This window comes from Poeciliopsis prolifica, unplaced genomic scaffold (assembly GCF_027474105.1).
Source record: "Poeciliopsis prolifica strain line A6 unplaced genomic scaffold, Auburn_PproV2 SCAFFOLD017, whole genome shotgun sequence".
NCBI classification, from domain to species: Eukaryota; Metazoa; Chordata; class Actinopteri; order Cyprinodontiformes; family Poeciliidae; genus Poeciliopsis; species Poeciliopsis prolifica.
The window spans coordinates 10,937,256-10,953,093 of record NW_026562392.1 but is presented as its reverse complement, the minus strand read 5'-3'; the positions used below and the strand labels follow the sequence as shown (position 1 = coordinate 10,953,093).

Below are 15,838 nucleotides of genomic sequence, written 5' to 3'. Positions count from 1 at the left end.
AGTTGGCTCAACGTTCCTCACAGAGGCTCTGTGTAAGTTTGGCTTTTGGTATGTTTTGGTGGTTGTTTTACGGTTCTCTTTGAACTGAAAAAGATTTCTTCACTTGTTGGATAACTTCTGTTGTTGGAATCCAACATGCAGAATTTTAATATATCTGTATTTATCTATTGACTCCCCTACAAATATCTCCACCAGCCGCCACTGGTTGTCTGAACCGTATTTATTTTCATGCTTAAATTTCAGATTTCACCAAGACTGCAGGTAATTTTTCACTACATCTTTGTCCAGAAAGTCTGAGGTCGCTGAGCATCCCAGAACGGGACGCATGTGTTTATTAGCAAACAATCTCATTAAAAATGTGCAACAAACACAAACAGCCAGTGAGCCAGCAGTACATTTGCACAAGTCTTTTAGTGTCACATATGGCATCCAAATGCCTCTGGATCTGAGGAGCAATCAGGACACGATTGCTGGATGACTAAATTAGACAATAAAAACTCCAACAAACTCTTCTGTGATCTAAATCTTCCATATCCTTTCTTGTTTTATACTTCCTGTTTGTTTTAATGTGCATAAAAATTAAAAATCTCCTCGTATTCTGTCATCTGCTGCCCCTTGCTTGGCATCCTCCGATTGCTTCATGTCATTGCTGTAAATAGCCTTGGACGAACAGAGAGACCACTGTGTTGTAAATATGTGCGGCTATGTAGCGTCAGGCTTGTTTTCTGTCATGCAGTCCAGACTGATTATGCATATATCTGTTGAGGGGCAACCAGACGTTGCGGTCAAAAGCAGAGACGTATGTAAGGAAGTGGTTTAGGTTATTGAGGTTCAGCTTTTTTCCCTGTGTGTGGTGAACTTCAGGCACACATACACACACGTGCACACAAGAAAAGATTACTAAGCCATGTAAATGAGAGCTGTTGAAACTGGTTTTGACTCAGAAAAACAAAATTCCTGGGTTATCCACAGCAGGGAGACAGGGGTCTGATTTCCATTCGGAACGCCGCAACAGGATAAACAAACTTTTGGGGGTTTCAGGTTAGAGGAGATTCCCAGTTGCTCCTGCGCTAGAAGTTTCAACACAACATCTTTATATCCATCCTACTCTCCAAAAGGTCAGAGTAGATTTGCGAACCTTTTAGATTTCTGTGCAGCAGCAAAATGGAGATGTTTGCACAAAACTTCAATGACAAATATAGGGCGTGTTAGAGTGATGCAAGGAACAGCACCGTGTCATTACTATTTTAGATTCCCACACACAAAAACACACTCAGACACAAAAAGTCCACAGATTCAATTGCATTTTGTCTCTCAGGTTCCTCACAGCTGTTGCCTCAAACCATTAAAACCCCCAAACTTCTAACCATTGCATATTGGATTCTGCTAAAGCTGAAATTCTCCTATAAAACCCCTGCTGGTTGTTTAACACACCCAAATTGGTATTTGTGTGGTACGCACATAATTGCACGTTTGGTTGGTAAATCAAGAACGCTGGCAAGCCTCGGGCTCTGAAGGCTTCCCTCAAACTATAGCCTTGAGATGGCTATTAATATCCCCTGCAGACTCGAGCAAAAGAAGAAAAGAGAAAAAAACTCGGTCTGTCTTTATGGTCCAGAGCGACATTTGAAAAGGTTGCACAGTGTTGGTTGCATGAGATCACATCAGTAAAAACAGGATTTGTAGTCTGTACCAGAAATGGAGCTACAGTTTAGGAAGAAGAACTGCTGTCTACAGATTAAATGTATTGCTTTGAGACCTATTGCAAACTAAATCCAGAGGAAGCTTTCTTTCCCCTGGATTCTTAAAGCCTGAGCAACCAGACAACAGAGAAATTAATCCACCTACACAGAGCGGGTGTGGGTCTGAGCGTATGCAGGGACTGAAGGCGTGTAAATAGATATGGGGAGTTTCTCTCACTTATCCTTTCCCGTGTTCATCCCCCTTTTTTTTTCTTCCACCCCCTCACATCTGGTTTGCTGGCAAGGCTCAGTTCCTGTGAGGGGTGTGTGTAAATAAGCTGGGGACCCAGTTTACGGGGTAGGTTGCAACCAGCATCTCACACTCTGTGGAACTGGTTGATTTTAGGAATTTAGGGTTGATTTTGTAGCTTTATCAACCAATTAATCAATCGGCCAAGCTTATTTGTATTGTATGTTTAAGCAACAATGCAGTTTCAAACTTTCTACATCGTGAAAACATATAAACATCTTAAACATATCACACAGTCACAAACTGCGAAACCGCTAACATTAAATTTTGTCAAGCCCCATTGTTAAAGTCATGAACACGTCAAATATGTTGGTCAATGCTCCAGTTATCATGGGTCAAAGGCAACACAAACAGGTGGGTTCTACCCTGGATTTAAAGGAACTCAGTGTTTCAGCTGTTTTGCAGTTTTCTAGATTTGTTCAGATTTGTGACGCATTGAAGGCTAGTTTTATACATTTCTTTTTCTCCATACCCCTCACATTTATTGTGGCCTTCTGATGGACAAAAATATGAAACTAGAAGAAAACCTAGACAAAAACAAATACTAAAACAAAATAAAACCAACATCTAAAAACGAGAAACCAAACTTACAAAAGGAATAAACTAGAACAAACAAATCCTAAACTCCAATTATTACTGAACAAACGAAGGGATTAAGCTGGAATAGGGGGAGAGATAATGAAAACAAGAAATCTATCCAAAAACATAAAAGCAGAAGTTCACAATGGCAAGGGACATAAAACTCCAGCTTACAATCATCCAATGAATAAGTGGGTGGTTGGAAGAAAAGCACAAGAGAGACCATGTGGGAGGAAATTCAAGCAGAAAGACAAACTCAAATGAAGCATTTGATCCCTGAAAGGTAGGGCTTCACTCTGGGGACATCAGCCACATTTGCAGAGTCTTCAGCTCCCACTCCTCCACATTCAGCTTGATGTCATTACACAGCGTCACTGGTAGTTTTTTTGTTTTAATTAATACAATCAAAGATTATAACACCTGAAAAAAGAGCAGGAATTGACCAGACTGTTGTGAAAAAAAAGAAAATTGCTACTTGGAAGAATTATTGCTCAGATTTGCTTCAGGGTATGAATACCTCTTTGTTTTTGGCTTGTTTCTGTAATGATTTTCTGGGTGATAAAGCCGCCAGAAATATCCAGACTGTAGAAAGGAATTTATATCTAACTTCCGAGGAACAGTGTTTCTCTTTGCTATTTCAACAAGTTAAAAGTACTGCTTCATCTTAAGCTTCATCTAAGGATTGGTTGCACAACCCCTGGAATGTAGGCCTTCACCGTCACAGGTTCGATCCTCGACCTGTTGACCTTTTCTGCATGCCTTCCCCCTCTCTCACAGCCCACTTTCCTGTGTTGTTTCACTGTTAAACAAGGGTCACTTGAGGAAAATAATTTTTAAAAAATTCTTAAGGGTAAAGTTAGCAAGATTTGCAAAGTCTGATCCTACAAGCCTATATGTTCAGTATTCATCCACTGCTACGAAACTTTTAGTAAGCTGTCATGAATTATTAAAAATAACATCATATCAGGTCTTAAAATGTGCTGAGTCTGATTGATGTTACTTCCAAGCTTTGTCTCTATTGAAGCATAAATTCACTGCAAGCATCTGCTTTGTTTGGGGAAAACTGTGTGTGCCAAAATCCCAGCGGGTTCCGCAAGCTCAGCGAAACAATGACGTCAAAGGTAAAAAGAAGGGAGACATTAAAATGTTTGCGCTCAGGTGAGAAGTCAGCATGCAGCAATTACTGAACACTTAACCTGCAGCAAAACATGAACTCAGGCCACAGAGTGGCAAACATTACACTGCAGGATCATCGGTGGGTGGATGAGAAGTCAGATTCTCTCCCTCCAGTAGTCATCTCAGCAACCCTCAATTTATGCATTTACTGAAGCCGTTTGCTTACGCTCTGTTTTGGAGTTTCCCAAAGGACTGCTGTGGAGGATGTGAGGGCACCTGAGGAAAAGACTTGCACTTAAGCATGAGTAAGATAGCTGTTCAGAGATTCGTGGGAGAGTAAAGGAGAGCAAGGTTTTCTCAAAGCCGGCGGAGACAAGAAGAAAGTGAGGGAGAGAAAAGTGAGCCTTAGGTAGAGGCTGCACAGAGTAATTATGAGTTAAAGAAAACGCAGCACAGTTTGGATATATTTTGACATGACAGACAGTTTAAAGGCAGAGATCAGATTGTGCAAAGTTAACATTTTGCATCGAGAAGGCTCCACCGACAACCTGCGTAGGCATTTGGAAACTCTTCATCCGTCAGTGCATTATTACAACCACCCAGGCTTTTTTTTTTTCAAAAGGTCATGAACCCATTAAAACAAAAAAAAAAACAAAAAATAAGGAACTGAGTAAAACAATTTCATAAGACTTTCAGTCCTTTTCAGTCATGGAGGTCAAAGGATTCAGAAAGTATGCTGAAGCTCTCAGTCCAACATGTAAACTTCCAAGCAGAAAAACACTCCCCCCAAAAATTCACCCCAGGCTGACAGAGAACATGCTTTGCTCCTAGAAAGGGTAAAAAAAGCAACAACTGTCTGGATAACAACCGACTGCTGGAAATCCCGAACCACCACATTCTACATGCCATTTTGTTGAAAATTACAAACCGTCCTGCCTACTGGCTTGTTTCACGTTCTGTGTCAGACATTCTTCTGAGAAATTAGCAGCAGAGCTGCTCAAAGTGGCACAAGAAAGGGACGTGGAAAGCAAAGTAGTGTGCCGTGTTAGAGGGAACGCAGCTAAAATGCGACTAAAACCCTGAAATGGGATCCACCAAACAAGCTTTGCACACACAATTAACTGGCTTGTAAGAGATTCTCTGAAGGTGATGAACAGAGAAGCTCAACACTGTCCAACGACAGATGGGCATTCGTGAGCTGGAGCTGAAACAAGATTAGGTTAGTAGGTGGGACTCCACTAAAACAGATTCTGGATTTCAAGGATACAGTCACCTCCACTATAACCAGAGCACCTCCCATCCTTCTGAGTCATGAAGAACGTGAAGCCTGCACTGTTCACTGAGGAGATGAGCAAGGCAGATGCAGTCCTACATATCATACCATGATGTTATTATTTCCCAGCTGTCATGTTTAGTCAATGTATTAGTATCATGACAAGCCAAGCAGATTAGGCATGACTGGGTTTATCACAGAGTTCAACACATCACTGTTTGCTCATTTTCAGTTATGTTGCAGCCTCCTAAATGTTCAAGAGTTAACAGACAGTTGAGCACTAGACCAGAATAACCAGGGGGAAAGTGAAGGAGTCCATGCATGGAAATTAAATTCCACAGGATGGAGTGCAACCCTGTTCGATCAGAAACCACCAGAAACCTTAACCCAAGATTCAGTGAAACCAGAGCAGCTGATGAAACTCTTCAGAGAATAATTTCAACAAGATCCAGCCAGTCACAGGACCAAGAGGGACAAGAGGCAGCAAAGTGTCCAGAAGAGGAGCCGCACGCATCGGCTGTTTGGAGGTTCTTTGAAGAATTAGCGACTGGTGAAACTAAAACGAGTCCATCAGCAGACTCCACGGTGGAAATGGGATTAAATCTTGAGGAGACTCTTTCACAGACCCGCTGAGCTGGTGGCGAACCAAATGTTCAGTATCCACTTCCTTCACATGGGATGCAATTAGTCTCTGTATTGAAACACCTGTCCCCTCAGAGAGACTCTTCTTCAGAACAGGGCCGATCATAACAGGAAGTAGAAACAGGATCAGTTCCTCAAAGCTGAGACTCTTGGTTTTCTGTTTGCCAATCTTCACTAAATACTTGGTAAAACTGTCATACTTAAAATAAGGAGTGTGAAATTTGTGGCCAGTGGCCTTTTCAATAGCATTTAAAATACTGAATCCTTCTGCTGCCCACACTTCATGAATCACCTGCAAATTCTTGAATTAGCTTTTTCTTCCCATTCCTCTCAATGTGAGGATTTCTGTGTGCGTTTATTCATCCCTGTCTGTCTACCCCTGGATTGTTCCCAGACGTCCTTCGTTTACCCTGTTTACCTCCGGTGTATTTAACCCAACCTGTGCTCCCTGTCAGATTCTTGTCATGTCTTTGCCATTGCTTTCTAGTTTTGTTTCCAGTTGCTACCAGTATTTGAACTTCTTGCCTTCATTGAGTCATGAAAATAAAACAACTTTTTGGGGTTTTTTTAACTTTATTTTTCTTTAGCTTTTTGAGATGCAACATCAATAATAGACTCAGGGGTGGAATACAAATTTTGTATAACAATGATATTAAACCAAGGACTGTTCTAACATATACTGAATGAAGTGAAAGGGAAAATAGACAATGTGTTGGGTAATCAGACGTGACAAAAGGGTTTGTGTATTGGGCTTCTGTGAACTGGACTTCTAGAGAAGAAGAAAAAAGAAAAGAAGAGAAGAGAAAAGAGAAGAAGGGAAAAGAAAAGAAAAGAATCTGCTCTGACGTCTGTAGGATTATATTTTTGCAAATCATAAGCATTTAGATCTAAGAAGTGCAGCAGCTCCCTGCTCGCCAGATGAGGAGGCTGCGAGCCCCGGGCGTCCCGCCCAGCTGTGATGTCAAACAATTAGGGGTGTCAAAGGATCTGAGCTCCACATTTTCCCCCAAAGCAGACTGAACTGCTGAGCGCATTGGACTCATCCGGACCAGACAAGGTAGGACGATTAAAAACTGGCGTTTTATCAAGAGATTAAACAAGTCGGGAGCGATTAAATGTGGGATTGAGATTGAATGGTTGAAATGTACCTTTTGTTTTTTGTTTTTTTGTTGTTTGTTTTTTGTATGGGGGAAAAACAACGATTCCTGTGTGAATCTGGGTTTTGCTGCGATGCTGAAAATAATAACCCGAGGATGTTAAACTCCGCCGCACTTTGTGAGATGAGTTTTATTGATGCGCTGCGATGGTTTGGGTTGGATTTCGACGGAGAGCAAAAAGCTTCTGCTCATCAAAACCCCCGGTCCCACTTTTACTCTCGCTTTGATCTCCGATTTACACGCAGCGCAGAAATTGATGCTTTGCTTTGTGTGAGCCCACTCAGAGGTTATAAACCCTTTTAATTTATCGCTGCTGCAGGGGGGGATTTTTTTATTTTATTTGAGAATGTTTGTATATCTAGATGTGTTTATTTGGATACAGAGTCAACAAGCTCCCAAAAGCACAGCAGTCAGAGTGGTTCATGCACTTTAAAGCGGTGGAAGTGAGGAGTTAAGTTAGTATTCTCTGCAAATTAACTTAAAGGTTGTTTACTCTGATGCTGCAGGTTTTGCTTTGTTCAAATGACCTCCACTGGATTTAAGCTGGCTGAACTTATCTCTACCGTGTTTAGAACATTACCCTTGTTAATATTAGCAGTGAGTCAAAATTTGTTTCTGACTAATACAGGAAGCCTGGCCATCACCTACCTGTACGATTCTGACTGATTCAAATCTCACTTCACAGCACAGTCTGGTCTTTCTCCCACATACTTGGATTCCTCCGGCAGAATCTTCTACCGGGCCAATCGGCAAACAGAGTGAGAAGTTGTGAACCAGAACGTAAAAGTTCTGCTCTGTTTTAGAACTGTATTCTGAGCCTGCCTGTAGTTTTAGCAACGGCAGCAGCGGAGGAAGAGAAGGAAGCCATTCAGTCCATGTTGGCCACGCTTCCGGATATCGAATTAACATTAACAGCCACTTGTTCAGTTCAGCGTTTCTCTCTTTGCAATGGAGGATGGTTGTTCATAGAGCACGGTAATTTCCAGTAACCTTCACAGCGTTGAACTGGTGCATTACATCCACCATGGATAAAGGTTGGAGACTGTTGGGTAAAATTTCAAACTTTAGCACAGTCTACGCTTCCAGGAAGCAATCGATTCTCAGTAGCTGAGACCCCAGACCCTCTGAACGAAGCAAAGGGACTGGTTTTGCCATCCATCCATCCCTCCATCCATCCATCCCTCCATCCATCCCTCCATGCATCCATTCCTCTATCCACCCATTTTTTTCCGCTTATCTGAAGTCGGGTCGCGGGGCAGCAGTCTAACTAAAGAGGCCCAAACTTCCCTCTCCTCAGCTACTGGGGCAACTGCTTTAGGGGAATCGTTCCCAGGTCAGCCATGATCCATAGTGGCTCCAGCGTGTCCTGGGAGACCTTGGCTGGTTTTTACCAGTCTGTAATATAACCTCTTTCCGTCAGGTTTTCTGCTGTAGTTACATTTCAAGATGCAACTGGTTGTGGGGGTTGTGTTTGTTTTCCTGATAACCTGAATTGATTACATATCTACAGATGACAAAAGTGCTTTTCCACAATGACAATATCTCCAAATGTCATTTCAATGTTGGTGCAACTTAATGACCAACATTGGTCGGTGGCAGCAGCTACCATCAGGTTAATGCTTGAACTTCATATCATGAACTGATGATCAGATATCTGTCATCAGTTAGAGTAAGAAATACAGAACCAGGATCTGAAGCCAGAAAACAGCTGCAATCCATAACACATCAACTTTGTTGGACTGTTAATTTTATGTCACATGCAGAACATGACTTGGTGTCCAAAAAGTTAAACATTTCTCTCAGTATTCCACAGAATATTTTCCCAAAGTCCTTCACATAAATTTTTCAGCAAATGTGGGCTGAGTCTTTGTTTGGATGCCGTTTTAATTACTAATGTTGTTGAGCACTGACTGTACCACAGCCTGTTCTGTTTCAGCTGTTGTGTTCACTTCTTTTCTGATGTCTTGGACAAGTCTTCTGTGTGTTCTTGGGATAATTTTGGCATGGCTTTCGATCCTGGAAAGGTTCCCCACATTTCCATGTTTTTTTCCATTTAAGGGTGATGACTCTCACTTTGTTTCTCTGGAGTCCCAAAGCCTTGCAGAGATCCTTTCCAAGACTGTGGAGTCAAATGATTTAGTTTGTTATATGTTGTGAAAGCTTTTTCTAAACTTTGTTTAAAAAAAAAAATAAAAATAAACAAGACCTGTCAGATAGGTCTTGGAATTTTTTTTTTTTTTATTCAACAGTTTTGACAGTAATCTGACTTGCGTGTGGCTACTAAAAATACCACACAAACAGAAGAAATCATCAAGGGGGCAAATATTTTTTACACCATGATATGTCCAGTAGCCCACTTCTCTCCCACTTCTTGAGTCCCATTATGTGACTCAGAGGTTCCTTAGAAATCTGACCAACGCCCATGCCATTTGGTCATTTTTCCCTAAAGTCACCAGAGGTTGCTCTAAATGCTGTTTGACATAAAGATGTCCTGGTCCAAAGAACAAAACCGCTAAAGAACACCAACAAGTGCAGCTTTAACCACACAGCAGATGTCCTGCAATACTTGCAGGTTTTGTTTTTGTCTTCTTTCTTTCTTGAAAATTTTAAAGAAATTTTTTTTTTAATTCCTAATGTTTTCTATGTGGTTTTAGTCACTGACACAGCTGCTTTTTGGGATTGTAAAATGTAATCTGGTTAATTTAAAGAATATTCAGATAACTTATTAATTAAAATTTAATAATCACTTTGTTTGAGTACAATGGTGTCTCTAACCAAAAACAAAACCTGTCTCACACTTCTTTCAACTCATCCAAATGCAAGATTTAAAAAATGTAGTGTAATTTATCTTTAGTCAGGCAAAACATTTTGGTAAGATAAAAAAAATGCATAGAATCTGAATCTATATGAAAACTTTAGGCTTTTTAAGTTGTTCCTCTAAATGTTTTTAATTGATTTTTAAAATTTCCCTTCAATGTTTTGTGATTTCTTGCAGGGTCTTTAACGATGATGGAGCAAACTTCTTACTATTACAGCAATATCACTGATCTAATCAACAATGACTCCTTCTATGAGGATGACGACGACTACTACAGGGATGATCACGACCATGGCAACAAAGATGAGCACTCTGAGCTGAGGCAGTCCCTCACCATAATGTCCCTCATCGTCTACTCGCTCGCCTTTGTCTTGGGGGTTCTTGGGAATGGAGTGGTTATCTGGGTGACTGGCTTCAAAATGAAAAAAACGGTCAACACGATTTGGTTCCTCAACTTGGCCATTGCTGACTTCCTCTTCACTGCCTTCTTACCACTCAGTGTGACATATACAGCTATGGGCTTCCACTGGCCATTTGGCAAGTTTATGTGCAAGTTGAACACTACCATCAGTTTCCTGAACATGTTTGCCAGCGTCTACATTCTGGTGGTGATCAGTGTGGACAGATGCGTGTCTGTTGTCTGGCCTGTCTGGGCGCAGAATCACAGGAATTTGCGTAAGGCGTCGTGCATCAGTCTGTGTGTTTGGGCGTTGGCGTTGATCCTCAGTGCTCCGTACTTTGTCTTCAGGGATACCGGGCCGTCATATGAGAATGAGAACATTATCAACTGCTTCAACAATTTTGCTATGTCTGAGGACAGTGAAAATCAATCTGTCCTTGAGCTGCAGCTTTTCCGCCACAAGGCCATGGTCATCACCCGCTTCCTCCTGGGCTTCGTCATCCCCTTCAGCATCATCGTCTCCTGCTATGCCGTCATAATACACCGCCTTAGACGAAACCGCACACTGGCCAACCAATCTAGTCGCTCTTTCAAGATAATTGCCGCCATTATTGTCACATTTTTCCTTTGCTGGGCTCCCTTTCACGTCATGGGTCTGCTGGAGATGGTAAGCAACATGGGAAATCACTCAAATGAGATGCTGCTCCACATCATCGTAATCGGAGTCCCGATCGCCACAAGCCTGGCCTTTCTGAATAGCTGCCTGAACCCGCTGCTGTACGTGTTCATGGGCCAGGACTTTAAGGATAAAGTTCGCAAATCCATCCTAAAGGTCCTGGAGAATGCCTTCCAGGAGGAGGTGTCCCGCTCTTACACCTACACAAACTCAATGGTCACCATTCGAAGCAAAGACAAATCACTCTCTGATGCCGAGGTGTGAGACTGTCGTGGACACTTTAGCTGTACAATGTAAATGCTACTGTAAATATAAAATCATTTTTATCTACTAATCACGTATTCTAGTTTGCTTTGAATGCTTAGTTTTGCCTCAAAATATAATCTACAATCACTGTTTAGTTTTGATTTTGAGCTACAAAACATGAAATCCAAGTATATTGGCCAAATAATGCAACTATTTGCCAGGTCAAAGAGAAACTGGGTTGCAGCAAGTTTTTTTTTACCAGCTTCCTCTTCTTTTTCAACTTGGAAACCAGAAACTTTTAACTTGACACATGATACTGTCCACAGTGGTCATCTGTGGGTTTACACCGCCTGTGAACTGGAACAGAGTGTGCAGTTTCATTATGTCTTTATCACAACTTAAGTAAGGAACAAATAGTTTCATCTGACAGCTGCTGTCATTCATATTTCTCACTTATCATAATACCTTATTAGGCACTGATTGCTGTCTGCTGCATGCTTCCATAAATATTTCATTGCCTTTTCTATAAAACTTGAAAGGAATACGATGTTGATAAATGATGCTCACAATTGCAGCTGCATTGTAATGTTTTCCCCCCCCCCCCAATCTCTATGCATTTTATCCTAAAGACTATAAACTACTAACTGAAGGTGGAGGAGCTGGAAAAGGCATAAAAATGTCTGGATTGTATTCAACTTATAACATGTGCCTTTTTTTTCTACATTGGTTATGTGATTATGTTACGGTATGTAAAATATTAAACACCAACATTGTGACCTTTGGACCTTTTTCAGCTCTTGATTTAGTTGTACTGATAGCCTGATATGAGTGATGGTGATTCGTCAAGCGGAAAAAATACTTATTTTTGAGTTGTAACTAAAAATGATCTGCATATCTGTTAATGACGACACAATTTATCATGAGGCAGCTTATCGCACATCAAACTTCAATGCTTTTAAACGCCACTAGAGGGAGCTGATTTATTGTATTTTTTTTAACTAAGCAAGTCATCAGTCATCAACCTTTTCTCACTCAAACATTAAAAGCAGAAATTATTGATATTTTGTCTATCATAAATAAAAGAATAAACCCCAATTTGAAGGAGAGAACTGGTATAGATGTAGGCTAACAAGACATTGCTAGTTATTTTTGAATGTGTGACAATACAAACAGTGCAAGTCTACAAAATTGTTTCCTAGTTTGGTTTCTTCTATATTATTCTTCGTTCTTAGAATGTGTTGCTTATTTTTACAATAAACAAAAATTATTGCGTAAATGTTCTATGTTTTAAATGGCTTACATTTATCTATTTTTCTGAAAGTCAGCCAAAAACTATTATAGCTTCTTCTGGTGAGGTAAACAAGATAACATCAGTGTTGGGACATTTTTTGTAGAAGTGTAGTCTAAGATAACTGAGCAATAAGTCAGTCAATCAAATACTTATAAAATCAAACCTTCTATTGTCTATATCCTCTTGTACTGAGTCCCAGGGGACCCGGTGCCTTTCTCCAGCAGGCATTGGGCGAGAGGTGAAATACACCCTGGACATTTTGACAGTTCATCACAGAGCAACCATGCACAAACAAATTAACTACAACCTAACAGTCATGGTTTTAACTGTGGGAGGAAGTTGGAGTAGGAGAGAACTCACACATTTACAGGGAAAACAGTAAAACATGTCCAAGAATATTTTTGTTGGAAGGCATTATCGCTATCCTTAAACAAAAAAAAAAAAAAACAGAAGCAACCAGCTGTTGCCCGTTGTGTGTATCATATTTAGTAAATATAGACTACCTGTGAATAATCTAATCAAAGTGCAACTGTTCCATGAAGGCCTCAAGGTTTGTTGGAGAATAAACAGTGTTATTGTGGTGAAAAAAGCAGGGTTAAATTATAAAATTGTGTCCCAAGTTACGTTTTTTTTTTTTTTTTTTACAGAATACTGTTCAATTTATAATCCAAACATAGAAAAATAAAGAACTGGTGACCTACCAAGACATGGCTCTCCACCTAAGGCAGCTAACAGATGTCAGCTCACATTAACTCTGAACTTAATGAGATGGAAAGATGCAACGTTTTTGAGAGGACAGTGATAAATCATGTACTCATTATGACGATCATGGAAGAAAGTCATTATTGAAAGAAAGAAATCAGAAGGCCTGTTTGTCACAAGCCAAATAGGGGACACAGTAGACATGTGGAAGCTGCTTATGTTAGCTGGGACTGAAACTAATCTACTTTTGTCCAAATGAGTAGGGAAAAAACTAATTCTGCAAATTACTTTGAACACATAAAACCCACCACAAAACATAGTAGTGGTAGCATCATTTTTTTTAATAGAGACTAACAGGGAAGCTGGTCTGAATAGATGAGAAGATGGAAGGAGATAATTGCAGGACAAAACAAGAAAAAAAAGGTTACAAAACAGAATGACTACTGACCATGAAAATTAAACTTAACATACAACAGGAGCTACGAGATCAGTGGGTGGAGACCACGAACAGTCATTGGAATAATTTTGTGTGAGCCCTCACCACAGTTCAACAATTATCCAAATTTGGCTTGAGAGCCTAAGAGTTTAATGTAAATAGATATTTTTTTTGTTTTTATGTTATTGTTTTTTTTATTTCAGGGCAAATTTTTGCAGAAAATAATCAATTTTCTTGAAAAGGAAGAACATTTTAAGTACAATACAATGTATTATTATTTTTTCTTATTAAGCAGTCATTTTACTTTCTCTTTAAATCAATAGTAAATAGAACCACAAACATTCACAAACTTTTACCGACATTAAACCTGGCTAAATAAACCAAGCATGTCAGATCATAGAGTGATACCATATCCAGTTGAATAACATATCCAATTGCTGTTCAACCACAAGATTGTTTTCTGGAGAAAAGCAGGGAGTAATCAAATCAAACAATTTGAGGAATTCTATGCCTTTATCTTAAGAGGAATTAGAGCAACAGCTTACGTTGCCACCCCTGATTTGTTTTTGTTTTTTTACCAATACTGTTTGGAAATCTCCCTTTTTCTAAAAAGTTCACAGAAAATTTGATACCTCTGATCTAAATTTCCATGCTTTGTTCAAAGTCCAGGTTTAAATGCAATTGAGAATCTGCAATTCTGATGGTCACAGATAATTTCTATCCAATATGATGGGCCTCAAACTATTTGAAAGAGAAAGGTTGTTATGAAAACATTTAAAATTAAGACATATGTTATCATGGAGTAATTAGTAGAAGCCAAAGTGACTTTTGTTCCAACAAAGAATTCATCTGTAGTACAAAGAAATCCTTTATTTGAAGAAAATGTTAGAATATGCAGTGGAGACTGTATCAGAGCAAAATGAAATAAAAACACAGAACTGTGTGAACCTTCCCTGAACGCATAATTTTATGAAGTGACTGATAAAAGTCCACAATATCGTTCAGAGTCCCCATTTGACATGGAAATGCAGAAATAGTTGTATATGAGGGGAGGACTTTGCTATTTTTCAAAACTGCTTCGGCAACCAAACACTTGCACCACCAGTCCAGGAACTACTTTGTCGCAATCAAATACTGGAGATGGTGCAAAAGCTTGGCTGTTTGGAGGAGATGATGAAACAGTCAGGGTAAGAAAAAGAAACAGAGGCACTAATTATCATGTGTTTGTTTTTTGTTGCTGTTTGTTTTGTTTTTTTTAACATAAAAGTATTGATGTGTCTTTTAAAATTCCAATGTGCCATTGAAAGTTGGATATCAATATGTAAATAAACTGTTTACATAAAAAAATATGAACACACATAAAACAGTTGTGAAAGGCGTTGTGGTTGAGATGGTGTCTTTATTATATTTTCCAACTTCCTCAAATCTAACCAAATAAAAATGCTGTCAAATGTTTGTGCTAGTTTCTGCTACAAAAAAAAATAAAAAATAATAAAAATAAAACATGCTGCTTGCACCACTATCACTTCAAAGATAATAATAAAAGCTTACGGGTCAGCCAGGTCATTAATTCCTACCACATTAATGAAATCAACTGCCTATAAAGTGTGCTACATACAGGCTTTTTTGTGCTGTTAAAGTTTTTGTTTGTGATGCTTTACTTTCATAGATTTTAATTAAAGTTTAAAGATCCGATGCTCAACCAGACTCAGTCAGTTGTTCATTCTGGTTGGTGCAGCTTCAGTTTTGAGGTAGCAGTGGTTTTTAAAGTACATCTCATTGCTTATGGGTGATTGGACTTTTTTTTTTATAGGACGTAGACCTTTTTATGTTTATGACAACCACCACCTGACATCAAGGAGCTGAAAAAACAAGCCATTACATGGTAAACCCTATCTGCCATGTCTTTGTAAAAGAAAACACGATACCACAAGCAACCAAACTGATAAGTGACAGCATATGAGATGAGACGGGGAAAATTCAAAGGAAGCATAGAGCTGTCACCCCAGCAAAATAAAAGATCATGAGCCGTAGGGGTTTGAACTTTATTCTCAGATCAAATACCATCATGAAGTTGTGGAGGAAAAACAGCAAAGTTAAGTTATAAAGCATTATTCCAAAGTAAATAAATATATAAGCTCCTGTTAGAAAAATGTATATAAGCTATCTCACTTTTTAGCTGTAACGACAGCAAACCTACAGAACATGTTATTTCCTCTTTTCTGTGTATCTGAAACCTTTCTGTGTATCTGAAACCTACACAACATGTTCTATCTTCTTTCCTGTCTGTCATAGTTAACCACATCTTTATCTGTTGGAACATTTACACCTAACTGTGAAGAACTGTTTGGAACAGCACATACAACAAGTTGATGAGAATTCAGCTACGTTCACTTGTGTTGGGTTTGTGTTTTCTTGATCTGCATTCATCATCACAATGAACCACACTGCTTTTCTTAGATAGCTGTGTTCTTTTATTGTGGAACGGTCAGGCACACAGAAAACTTTTC

The 15,838-nt window shown here is 39.5% G+C and overlaps 1 protein-coding gene across 1 annotated transcript; it reads left to right on the top strand.

Moving 5' to 3' along the window:
* Positions 1 to 6,587: 6,587 nt before the first annotated feature.
* On the top strand, positions 6,588 to 11,683 carry fpr1 (formyl peptide receptor 1). The gene is made up of 2 exons (XM_055042275.1): positions 6,588 to 6,659; positions 9,755 to 11,683. Exon 2 carries the CDS (start codon positions 9,766 to 9,768, stop codon positions 10,915 to 10,917), a length of 1,152 nt encoding a protein of 383 aa, XP_054898250.1. The 5' UTR covers positions 6,588 to 6,659; positions 9,755 to 9,765; the 3' UTR covers positions 10,918 to 11,683.
* The last annotated feature ends 4,155 nt before the right edge of the window (positions 11,684 to 15,838 follow it).

Excerpts from the sequence above, each read along its gene's own strand:
- fpr1 (XM_055042275.1), top strand. The coding sequence starts at position 9,766 with ATGATGGAGCAAACTTCTTACTATTACAGCAATATCACTGATCTAATC.